The sequence below is a fragment of the Arvicola amphibius genome, chromosome 13, assembly GCF_903992535.2.
Source record: "Arvicola amphibius chromosome 13, mArvAmp1.2, whole genome shotgun sequence".
NCBI lineage: Eukaryota > Metazoa > Chordata > Mammalia > Rodentia > Cricetidae > Arvicola > Arvicola amphibius.
In genome coordinates, this window is record NC_052059.1 from 15,481,557 (window position 1) to 15,494,133 (window position 12,577).

At 41.5% G+C, this 12,577-nt stretch overlaps 1 protein-coding gene across 1 annotated transcript in view; it reads right to left on the bottom strand.

The window, feature by feature from the left end:
- The window catches only part of Ndfip2 (Nedd4 family interacting protein 2), a 46,537-nt gene extending 45,770 nt beyond the window's left edge, over positions 1 to 767 (bottom strand). The window contains exon 1 of the mRNA XM_038310321.2: positions 407 to 767. Within this exon, the coding sequence (XP_038166249.1) occupies positions 407 to 736 (330 nt within the window). The 5' untranslated portion in view covers positions 737 to 767. The remainder of the gene's footprint in view (positions 1 to 406) is intronic.
- Between the last annotated feature and the right edge of the window lie 11,810 nt (positions 768 to 12,577).

The window sequence follows — 12,577 nt, forward strand, 5'->3', positions numbered from 1 at the left end:
GACCCGGGCAAGTTGGGGAGCTCGGAGAAGGGGGTTTGGTGCGGAGCAGGCCGTCGGGTGCGGCCAGGGGCTGGAAGAGAGGTGGGCCAGGCGGGAAGGGTCTCGCGGGGGCGGGGATAGGAGGCAGCCCGTGCTCCCCGGGGTGGCACGGAGGTGGCTGCGTGGTCCCGCCGGAGTTGGGGGGCAGCCCGTGCGTAGTCCCGCCGGGTGGCCCGGAGGTGCCTACGTGGTCCCGCCAGGGTTGGGGGGCAGCCCGTGCTCCCCGGAGGTGGCTGCGTGGTCCCTCCGGGTGGCCCGGCCCGTGCTCCCGGGGTGGCCCGGAGGTGGCTGCGTGGTCCCGCCGGGGTGAGGGGCGGCCCGTGCTCCCGGAGTGGCCCGGAGGTGGCCCCGGGGCCCGCGTACTCACCACCTGGTAGCGGCCAGTCCCCAGCTGGTGGTGATCCATCCTGCCCGCCTCGGGGTCCGGCTTCGGAGCGGGCGTGTCCCCTCGGCGCTCAGCTCCTTCGGCCTCCCCCCCGGTCGACGACGTCGTCGCCGCAGAGCCCCTTCCGCCGCCTCCGGTTCTACCGCCGCGGTCGCCCGGCGGGGCCGCTTCACTTCCTGTCGCTCCCTCGGCTGCCGCCGAGACCTCCGCGTCGCTCGCCGGTCGGCGCCGCAGCTCCGGGGAGCCGCGCGAGCTACTGAGCATGCTCGGGTTGGACGCGCATGCTCTCTGGCTCCGCCGCCGCCGTTCCATCCGCGTCCAGGCTGCGAAGGTGTCCCTAGGTGGGAGGAGATGGAAAAAGTCAGGCAAGTCCCGGGGAGCCCTCTAGAACGTCAACCTGTCGGGAGTGGGCGGTGGCAAAAGGAAGAAAAAAAAAAGAAAGAAAGGAAAAAAAAGAGACAATCGTCCCACTTGATTGGCGTTTTCGGAGAGGGCAGGTTTCACTGTGGGACGAGCCAATGCACCGTCACTGCGGAGACAACGAACGTTCAGGAGATGCATTCCTAGAGCACAGGAGGACAGATCGCCTTTTTGATAGTCCCAAGCCTAGAACATCTCAGAGATCCATCTTCAGGGCAGTCCTAAAACGCTTGTTCAAATCACTAATGAGGTAATGGGTTACCAAATATATGTACGTTATATAGATGCACATATATTGTGTGTATTATATATATGATATATATATATATATATTTAATCAGCTTTAAAGTCACAGTAAAAATTCGAGGAAAGGAAAAGACCCTTATTCTTGCTCTGCTTACACATAGCCTTCCTCAGCTCGTGTGTACCAAATGTTGAGCCCACGATAACATACCATTATCACCTAGAGTACATTGGGGTTCATCTTCAGTAGTGTACGTTCTAGGGGTTCTAACAAATAGGCCATAACGATGCACCGTTACAGTTCACACCGCGTAGTTTCACTGCCCTGAAAATCCTGTATCCGACTTTACCTGCCTCTTTCTTTTGCCTACTTCTTGGTAGTAAATGATTTAGAACTCCAGAAGCCTCTTTAGACATATCCCTATGCCTTACAGAGAAAGAAGAACAGAAGAAAATAATGAAGTGAGGTGGGATTTTTGCAATTACTCGCGGGTGTTAGTAAAATTTGATAATAGTGAGGAAGCACGTTTTGTGGGCCATCATAATACCCAGCGGCTAGCCACACGTGACCTACTATGTTTGTGAATCAAACGGTGCAGAGTGTACCAGGCTTTTTCTTTTAGGCCACCAACCAGCTCCCAAATCATGACACCAAGACTTAGTAGTTATGAATGCTCAGCCGAGCTTAGGCTCATTTCTGGCTAGCTCTTTATACTAGCCTTTTGTCTTGGGGCTTCTTACTTTCCTTTTCTTCTGTGTATCTATCTTGCTTTCACTGCTTCCTCCTGTGTCTGGCTGGATGGTGACTGCCTGGTTTCTGGCCTCAGGTATGTCCCTGTCTTTCTACCTCAGTCTCTTTTCTCTCTCAGTCATCTTTTCTCTCTCCAGCCTCAATTTCTCCTCCTATTTATTCTCTCTGCCTGCCAGTCCTGCCTATCCTTCCTCTACCTAGCTATTGGCTGCTTGGCTCTTTATTAGACCAATCAGGTGCCTTAGGCAGGCAAGGTGAAACAAATGTAATACATTTTTACAAAATTAAATACACATCCTTACATAATTAAACAAATGCAGCAAAAACAAATGTAACACATCTTTGCCTGGTTAAAATAATATTCCACCACAACAGAACATGCTTCTCTAACAAGATAAAAGATAACATAAAAGAGTACAGCGGACTAACAAAACAGATGTTTAATCAAAACATCTGCTTATTGTACCCTAAGAACTATAGCACCACCTGATCTGGCCCAGCTATCTTCTTTAAGACAACCAAGCCCTTTGTGCATAAATCATCTTACTCAGGATCCCTTGAGGGGAACAGGGGAGAAACCTGTAAATCTCTCACTTTACTTTCATGTATGTACAGAGGACAATTCTGAAATCAAGGAAGCCAGTAGAGGAGCCTGGATAACTAGTTCAGCTAGCAAGACACAACGAAGTTCAATATTCTTTGGATAGTCCTTAGCTAAAAAAGTTAAGTCTTCCTGATACTTTTGTTTTTCAAATCATCTATCAGACCTCTATTTGGGCCATCTTGAAATTTCTAATATCAACATTGCCAGTCTAGCAATAATACAAAACTTTGGTATTGCCCCTACCTAGTTTTCTTTAAACTTGCTTTCATATGCTTCAATGTAATATATTTTAGATTCTAAGATGCTAAGCATGCCATTTCATTGATATTATTAGTGTAAGTGCTAACTCCCCCTTACAATAAGCCCTGAATAGAATTACCTCTCATGACACCTAATGTTAGCAAAGAAAAATTAGATTCCTGTATAACTTCTTATCTCTAAAGATAATTTAGAAATGATTTTTGTGTCTTTTTATTTCCATTAGCCACTTAGGTTCACTTGTTTTTAAATTTATTACTTCTAAAAAAAAAAAAGTCATTGACAACGAGAGACCTGACTCAAAGTAGACACCCTGAATCCTGTTTATATATCAAGTATTCCATTTTACTCCTGCCCAGGTTCTCGGAATATGTTTCTACTTTCACAGATGACATAATTTAATAACACAATACATTTTTTTCAGTGAGGAAGGATAGGAGAACAATGAAAACAAATCAGCAGCACGCAGCACTGAAATCTCCTGAGTCTAGTCCCTATGCATGTGTTATTTTTCTTTGTGGCTCCACCCTACTCTTTGGTGCAGGTAGGCATGACAGTAGTCACCACTTAACAGAAAGAGAAACTAAGGGACAGAGGGAGTGAGCAATTCTACTAATGCTAAAGTCACCAGTAAGTGGTGACAGGCACCAGAACCTTCCACAATGTTAAGAACTGTGCTAAATATTACACTATAGGTAAAAGAACTAGTCCTCATCTCCTCCCCTTCCTGGCCATCTCTATTGTGCAGAAAAGAGGAAATAATGGTACAGCATAAATAGCTGATCTGAATTCCCTCAGTCCTACCTTTATTGCCCACATGAAATCCTGATGCTTTCTCATCATCTACAGAAGAGGCATCCTGATCGCATTTCCCATGTCCACTAACCTATGACCACAACACAACAAGATGCCCACATGTCCCCCTGGGAGCCACTCCTTGGGGGATGAAATGGAAATCCTCTTAAAAGATCTGAAACAAATGGCAATACTCTCCAGAGGTCTTAAACAATATCTGGTAATATTTCCAACACTTGATCTCTTAACATTGACTCCAGTTACCTAAAAAAAGAAACAGCTGATGGTGATGTACTAGTCTGAACTACCTCAAGCAGAGCTGTAGGATTTTGCTGTAGTTGGCTAACACTTCCTGCTAACCTAATCAAATTCCATCTCCAAATACAAATACAACCACCCAAACATTTACAAGTGCTGCGTGCCATCCTGGGTAGAAAATCTGCCCCAGATTCTCTTACAGGAAAGTTCAGTCTGCTCAGCTGTAAGGAATGTGGACTGCCAGCATCTTCCAGTTGTGGACTTTGAAGTTTTAATCCTGAAGTGATGCTCTTTTCTGGACAGCATCCAGCCATTCACTGATGAGGCAGCTGGACAATGCCTAAGTTGTTCTTTTGTAACACCAGATCTCTTTAAGCTAAACTCACCAAACTGTTGAGCAGGACTTCATCAAATATGCATCATGTGATGGCTTCTCTCCCTGCCTAACCCCTTTTTCCTTTCAGACTTATTATTTAATGTCACCCACTCTTAATTTTGTGTCAGCATCTGCTTTCTGGAAAGCCCAACCTAGGCAAGTACCTAGATATAAAATGATAGACTATAACTGATACTATCAAATTTGTGTTAAAATAACTATAACTATCATTTTGTGTGGCTAGTTTTTCATACCCACTATGATTTTCAGTACTCTCCGTTAGCATTTTCTCATTTATATATGTCTTCAACCTTCTCCTTAAGAACAACTGTGTTGTTATTTTATAGAACAATCACATGAAGTCATAGCCAACTGTTTGGGACATGCTTTTCTCTGGGAACTACTCCCACCTTCCCGGAGGCAGAGCCATTCCCTCTAGGAGGAACTGCTTTCATTCGCCATTATCTCTCCTAAGCAGGTCTGTTGAGCTGCATATACAGATAGCGAATTCTTCATTTAAGATTCCCAGAAGTTTAAGAGCAGTAGAGATGCTGTTGCCCACAGAGAGCCACGGGTCTAAATCACAACTTGGCAAGGGATCCAGCTTCTAGAGATTTTTAGTTTTGTGTTATTCCTTCCACACTGTATACCATGTAAATATATGTTATCCTCAAAGTAGCTTCTAGGTTTTGGTAGTTAGTGAGACAACTGAATCCTGACAAATCCTGACTTTTGAAGGAATATATGTGACTTTGCACATTTATCTATAGAACGACTGGGAAGAAGTAAATTACCTTCTCCTGGAGATTTCTGTCTATATCTAACCAAAATCCATTGTCATCTTCTGAGCTTTAATATCCTAAAATATATTTCAGAGCATTCAGAAATATGCACTTTAGTAAATGAGAACCAGCACATTTATCGATCCAAACTTTTCAACATTACTGTATATATTTGTCCTTAAAGCAGTTGTAGGCTTGAACTCAATTTAGCATCATATCGTGTTCTGTATTTAGCTGGTTATGAGATTCCTGTCATCTGTTCAGTTCCATAATTTTAGAGAGAAAATGTAAAGTTAGCTATTTGACGATGTGGCACATGCTGTTTTGCTATCTCCTCGTTCTATTCCAGTATAAAGGAAACTCTAAAGTGCAGCTAGTCCTCCATCCGTCAGAATTCACCTTCAGAAAGAGAAGGAAATACGTGCTAGGAGTGTATTGAGGAGAGGGCTGCGGAGATCACAAAAAAGGGTGGAATTGGGATTTGTTGTTTTTGTTTGTTTGTTTGTTAGCTTTGTTTCTTCTGAGGGAAGTTATCTGCGGTTTTTGTTTTCTGGGTTATGCATGTAACTGGGGCTCCAAAGCTCTGCCTCTCTGGCAGGAGCTAAAGGTTCCATCTTAGGCAGAAAAATATCTTCTTAAGGAAACCCAGCTCTGGTTTCTAAATACACTTAAGCGATCACATCAGCTCCGTGCAGATTATAGAGGATAACCGTCACTTAAGTCAGCTGGTTACGAACTTGAGCTGTTCTTTAAAATGCCGCCGCAGCAAAGCTCCTTTTGACTGATTAGTCAAACCACCCCTGGCCATATTGATGTGTTGAACCGGTTTCACAGGTTTATTTCTACAGAAGCTAAAATGGTCTCTGCAGAATAATGATAGAGCATGAAGAGGAAGGGGAAAGCACCCAAAAGGTAGCTTATAGATTAAAATAATCTTCTTATATTTGTTTCCTGTGAGGTTTATCCCATATAAAGTACGTAGGTGTAATACATATGGAGGCATCCCTAGGCAACAATTCAAAAGAACCAAGAGTATGACTAACTGTATTTCAGTCCTGACAATAGAATTGGCATTTTCAATTGTTTCCATTGAACAAATGTGAACAAATCAGTAGCCGTTTTACATGAGGGGTTCAGACTGGAGGTTATTAAATAATGTCTTCTATTCCCTGGATACCTTTAGTTCTTTGACCATACTAAAGCATACTTGCTCTGCAAGTCAATCCTTGTCATTGGAAAGAAGCATTATTGCCTGTTGTGACAGGTTTCTTTCACTGATTAATATGTGATCACTGTGTAAGAAAAGAATTATGTGGAAAATACTAGGAGGAAAGGGATGTCTACTGCCTTTGTCGACATGTTAGTGAGCGCGGCTCTTTGCTGCACAGTGAATCTGTCCCTCTTGTTCAGCGTAGTCTGAGGGGAGGCACTGCTTCACCACCAGCGGCGTCACACGTCAACAATAAGGACCCTGTATGACGCTGCCTTATGTTCAGTACTGAGCATAAAGGACATCTAGCATTAAATGGATGAACAAAGATTGTAATCAGGCAAATGGCTTCCCAAATGCTGCTTTTTCAAAAGCAAGAAGCAACTCAAACCTATTTCCTGTCCTTAACTTTCAAGTAGGGAAAAGACTGGTGGTCTCATAGAGCCAAAGAGAGTAAACATAGTAAACCAAAAGAAGTTCCTTTGACGGCTCACTTTGATTGTCACTAGTATGTAAAGTTTCCTTGAAATGTCAATAAACTTCGGTAGCTCAGAAAGTTCACTAAAACATCTGCCGAGCCAGGCATGGTGGTGCACACCTGGAGTCCCAGCTCCAGGAAGAAGAGGCAAATCTCTGAGAGTTCAAGGCCAGCCCCATCAACATAGCAAATTCCAGACTGGGCAGAGCTAGTAGTGGGACTCTGTCTCTAGATAAATAAACAAATTTTAGGAGAGTTCCTCTGAATCAAAGACATCAAGTTTTAACCTTCTTTCTCCAGGTACTTTTAAAAACAAACACATTAATGATACAAACCCATGTGTGCACATACTAATCAGCATAGAAAATCCAACTTTTTGTTAGTTTGAATGAAGCAGATGATATGAATGACAATGGCATTTGACAAGAAACCAAGTGTCTGGAAAACAAGAGTTTTAAAACTCTAGCATTTGTGTGCTTACCACCCAAAACTACAAGATCACCCAAGTCAGCACCTTCATTTGAAAGAAAAGGAAACTGAGGTTCTAGGCACTGGGGAGATAGTTCAGTCTGTCAAGTTTGATCCCCAGAACCCAGGTTTAAAAGACAGGCAGAGTGGTATATGCTTGTAACTGCAGCAGTGGGGAGACAGATGTAGATTTCTGGAGCTAAGTGGCCAGTCAGCCAGGGCCATTGGTGCTATGAGACAATGGTCTTTTATCCTGTCATGTTTATTATTTTTAATAAAATGCTGATTGGCCAGTAGCCAATCAGGAAGTAGAGGCAGGGCAATGGTGACCAGGCAGGAAGTAGAGGCGTAGCAATGAAAATTATGGAAAGAGGAAAGTTTCAGTTCTCAGTCATCACCCATACACAGAGGAAGACAGACACAGAGCAAGCAAGATGTGACTGCCTCGCTGAAAAAGGTCACCAAGCCACGTGGCTGACACAGACAAGAATTATGGGCTAATATAAGTTATAAGAGTTAATAAGAAGCCTGAAATTCTAGACCAATCAATTTATAATTAATGTAGACCTATGTGATTTCTTTGGGTACTTAATAACTGTGGGAACCGCACAGGACAGAAACTTCAGACAACACATTGGGGGTCTCCAGGTAAGTGAGGGACCCTGCCTAAAGCAACAACAACAAAGTAGATATGACTGAGGGATAAAGCCATGTTGACCGCTGCATCATGCCACATGTTCACATGCCAAGCATGCGTGTGTGTGCGTGCGTGTGTGTGTGTGTGTGTGTGTGTGTGTGTGTGTGTATGTGTGTGTGGCTTGCACAAACTGAAGCTTAAGAGGTAAGTTCAGACATTTGAGCTATATCTGCAATCCATTACCACTTCTCTCTCAGCTTTGCTTAATGGTTAAAACTTTAAAAAAAAATCCAAAATACTTTTGGCTTTTCCCACCTCATCCAGCAAGAAATAGCTCTCTAAAACATTGCTACTATTGTAAGTCAGTAAGGTAAAACTCCAACAGACATGAACTCAGTATTCCAAGTTCTTTTAGAAGAAATAAGATAGGTAAATATATTGCCTCCAAAAGTATCTAAATTGGTATGAATTCTTTCCGGGTTTCTGCTTTGAAACAAATAGGACAAATGCAGAAAAATATGTTCCCCATAAATCATCTCCTTACAAATATAGTAGATATCACATTCAGGCTTGAAAGTCTAACAATCCTTTTCATTTATATAGAGTTGAAGATGTAAGAAAACCTAAATGTAGAGATAGAGTAAGTAGGATTCTGTCTCCCTTGACTAAGCCTCTACTCTATGACCATGCCCATTTTGATGTGTTTCCTAAAACAATACAGCTACACTGTCCAACATGCCAGGCCCTAGTCATGTATAGTCATTTACATATAAACTAAATAAACTACAAATTATTTTACTTACTCACCCAAGACACATTTCAAATATTCAGTTGCCACAGGTAGGTCTAGTGGCTACTGTACTGATCACCATAGATACAAAACACATCACAGAAAGGTCCATTGGACATTGTTGCTCAATAAGACATTCTCTTATTCACCTTGAACTATCCTCACCTCCCTTCACTTCCGGAATTAGCCAACTAATTTTGTAATGGCCTTGGTCTCAACTTTGCTGTGGCTTAGCAATGTAACACCTGGATAAATGAACTTGCTGAACTGCTTTGCTTATCTTTCATACCATAATAATTTATTCTCCATCTGTTCCATAGATTATTCTGAAGCTCAAGTAAAAATATAACCATTCAAACAGAAAGGACTATCGTTTCCAGAGGCCTTTTCCTAACATCAGTGTTCCAAAAGCTTTAAAATGTTTGTACTTAAATTTGGGGATAAGTATAAAGATCTCTGTTTAACACTGAAATGAATTAGGCCTTCCCCACCATAACCATATCGTATGTTCTTCTGGTATGACTAGGCTTATACTGTACATACCAAGCCATCATAAAGTAATAGACTTCACTGTGTGTCACCATAGAAAATATGTCTAAAGTTGTTTGTCCAGTAGTAAAATTATGATGTGGCATATTAGTCATCCGTAATTATGGTAATAATGGATAATGTTGCCAGCAGTTTTGCTGAGTGTTTCATACATATTGTCTCACTGCATTCTCAGAGTAAACATGTGGAGTAAGCACTATTGTTGCTAGTATGGGATAAAAGGCACAGCCAAGGAAACCCACCCTGGCCCTGGAACCAGAGCCAGTGAAGAAATATGTCCTGGGCCCAAAACTAGAGAAAAAAAACTTAAGAAAAAAAGATCAGGGGCAGACTAACTAAACCAATCAATCCCTGAGCAGAAAATCTTCTCCCTGGAAAAACTCAACCCCTAAGAAGTCCTATATAAGCCCCTCTTCTTGTTTAGTTGCTGAGTCAGCCACTTTCCTGGCTCCTTCTCAAATAAATCTCTTAAAAGGGTTTTGGATAAAGATCTTCTTTACCCTGCATAAAGCAGAAGAACCTTTGCTGAGTCGTTCTCTTGGGGCTGCTGAGCAGAAAAAAAGAACAGTTACATTTTCTAAGAAACATCTTTAGGAGTGGAGCAGAAAAAGTAACTTTTTGTGGGAGCAGGAGATTGCCACATTTCTGTAGGGGTTTTTCCTTTAGCCAGAGTGAAGCCTAAGACATAATAGCTTGGGCTGGAGCTGAACAAGCAAAAGAATACTTCTGCTAGAACATTCCCTTAGGGGAACCAAGCAGAGTTCAGCTCTCTAGGAAAAGAGCAGGATTGCTACAAACTGTGGGGAGACCATCCCCCACCACACCCTAGGTTCAAGTATAGCCTGACTTCCCGACAAGTCAGGATATCTTTCCCTCCAGAGCTGTAACCCTCATTTACCAAAAGATACAAGCAAGTCAGAGAAGAGGGATGTACCATATTATACTTTTAATTTAACCATATTTTATTTCTATATAACCACACATAAGAAAGTATACAACTCGTAAGTCTAAACCTTGGTGATTTTTGTAAAGTATTTAATCTCATGTAGCCAGAATCTGAGTTAAGAAATAGAATTATTTCCAGAACACTGAAAAGAGCACAATCACTTGTTTCTTCTCTTTTACCTTGTGCAAGGAATAACAATTAACTTGATTAGTGGCACTAAAAATTAGATTTTGCTTTTCAAAATCTTACATTAAATTTATTTTGTTTAATCTTATATAATTAAGATTTAGTTTTATTGTTGAATGCGGTTGTTTATCTAGTCTGACACTATATATCCTCTCATTTATTACAAGTTTTACTGAGGCCGGGCAGTGGTGGCGCACGCCTTTAATCCCAGCACTCAGGAGGCAGAGGCAGGCGGATCTCTGTGAGTTCGAGGCCAGCCTGGTCTACAAGAGCTAGTTCCAGGACAGGCTCCAAAGCTACAGAGAAACCCTGTCTCGAAAAACAACAACAAAAAAAAAAAAAGAAAAAAACAACAACAACAAAAAAACAAGTTTTACTGAGTAAGCACGGCTTATATTCCTTTCCTGGAACTCACCACAGCAAAGTACCATAAATTATGTGGTTTAAATAACAGAAATGTATGCCTTCATAGTTCTGCAGGTTCCAAGTTTGAGATCAAGGTTTCAGCAGACCTGGTTTCTTCAGATATCTATAAGAAAGAATCAGTTTTGTGCCTTCCTAACAGTTTCTGGTGGTTTACTTGCAGTCTCTTGTGCTCAGATGTATCACTTTTTTTTCTTTTGTGTGTAGATGTATCACTCCCTTGCTGTCTTCATCTCCTTATGGTACTCTCTGTGTGCCTGCTTGTACAGATAGGACCCATTGCACAAAAAGGTTCACCAGGTAGTGGATTAAGGTTCCAAAGTGCTTTCTGATTTCATCTGTGCCACAAATTTCTACAACAACACTATTTCCTGATAAATTCAAATTCTCAAGCCAGAGCTTTCAACACAGGAATGCAGGAGATACAAAATTCAACCCCTAAGAGAAAAACATTGTGAACAATACTGCTAAAAATGTTCTCACACATGTTTTGGTGAATAGATGTGTTCATGTTTTAAAATATATGTTCCTAATAATAATACATATTATAAGTATGTTTGTAATAAATGTTTGTATAAATGTGTGTTTGTATGTTTGTGTATATATTTCAGCTTTAGCTGATGCAGCAAAATGATTTTTGAAAATGGTTATAAGATTATTTTTGTTCCTAATCAGTGTATGGGAATTAAACTGATACACAGCTTTACAAACATTTTGTTTGCAATTAAAAAGAACAACTTTTTTCTTCAGTATCAGTCATTCTCAGACTAGAGAGATGGCTCAGCAGTTAAGAGTATCAGCTGCTCTTCCAGAGGACCTCAGCTCAATTCCCAGCACCCACATGGTGGCTCCCAACCATTTGTAACTCCATTTCTAGGGGCCCCAACACCCTCTTCTCTGTGTATAGCAGGCATGTAAGAGGTGTACAGATATACATGCAGGCAAAACACCCATACACACCTGACGTCTTCCTCAGGGGAGGGGGTGAGGAGGCGCAGTGTCAACATCTCAGACACTGGGAGTCAGAAGGTGTAAAGCAGACTCGTTTATTTAACAACAGGAAAAACTTATATACTCTCCCAGCACCCAGGCATTCTGATCCGTTGACAGTTGACAACGCATGGTCGCTCCTCATTGGCTAGGCACCCTCCGGACCTCTGACAATGCCTGTTGCTAGGCCCCCAGGGAACATTGCTTGGTCATCCCTTATTGGCTAGGCATGATCAGTGACTGAAAGCACTAGGCAGACTCCAGGTTGGCTCCTTTTGGCCTGGTAGGCCTTAACTTCCTACACACAACCAGTAATTTTTTAAAATTTAATTTTAGTCAGCTTCGTAAGAGTCTTGCTTCTCTTAATGATAAGTTTGAACTCTTTCAGATGCACCTTGGTCATGTTTTCTAAGCTATTCATTTGTCTGCTTTCTGTAACATTGACTTTTTGTTGTTGGATTTGCCAGCAGCCTGTTATTTTATGTATTTATTCTTTAATTTATTTTATTTATCTTTGTTAGATATAGCTTTGAAGTTGGCAGTAAACCTTAGCATCCATTTTCTTTTTGTTTTTTCAAACAATCAAAAAGTCAGTTTATTTTTATCTGATTTCAAGCTTCTCACATATCCTTCACATAGCTTTGTCTAATGCTGGCATCTTATAGAACCAAGGTAACATCATCACCATCATCATCAAGAATAGAAGATCAGCCTTAGTATAAGACTATTATTTAAAGCACAGAACTTATGAACATTAGTGATGCTTCCACTTACATTTACTCTCTGCTCTAGGAGTTTTACACAGTACTTAGTCATCATTTCTGCCACTCTCTTTTAGTCTGTGATGTTTCTCCCATTTTACATTACCTTTTATGACACTGAATATCTTTTCATAAGGACTAATTTTCTTTCTTTCTTTTGTTTTTTTGAGTCTCAGGATTCTCTTTCTTTTTTTAAAGAAAACAAACTATCTTTTTTCACTATACATA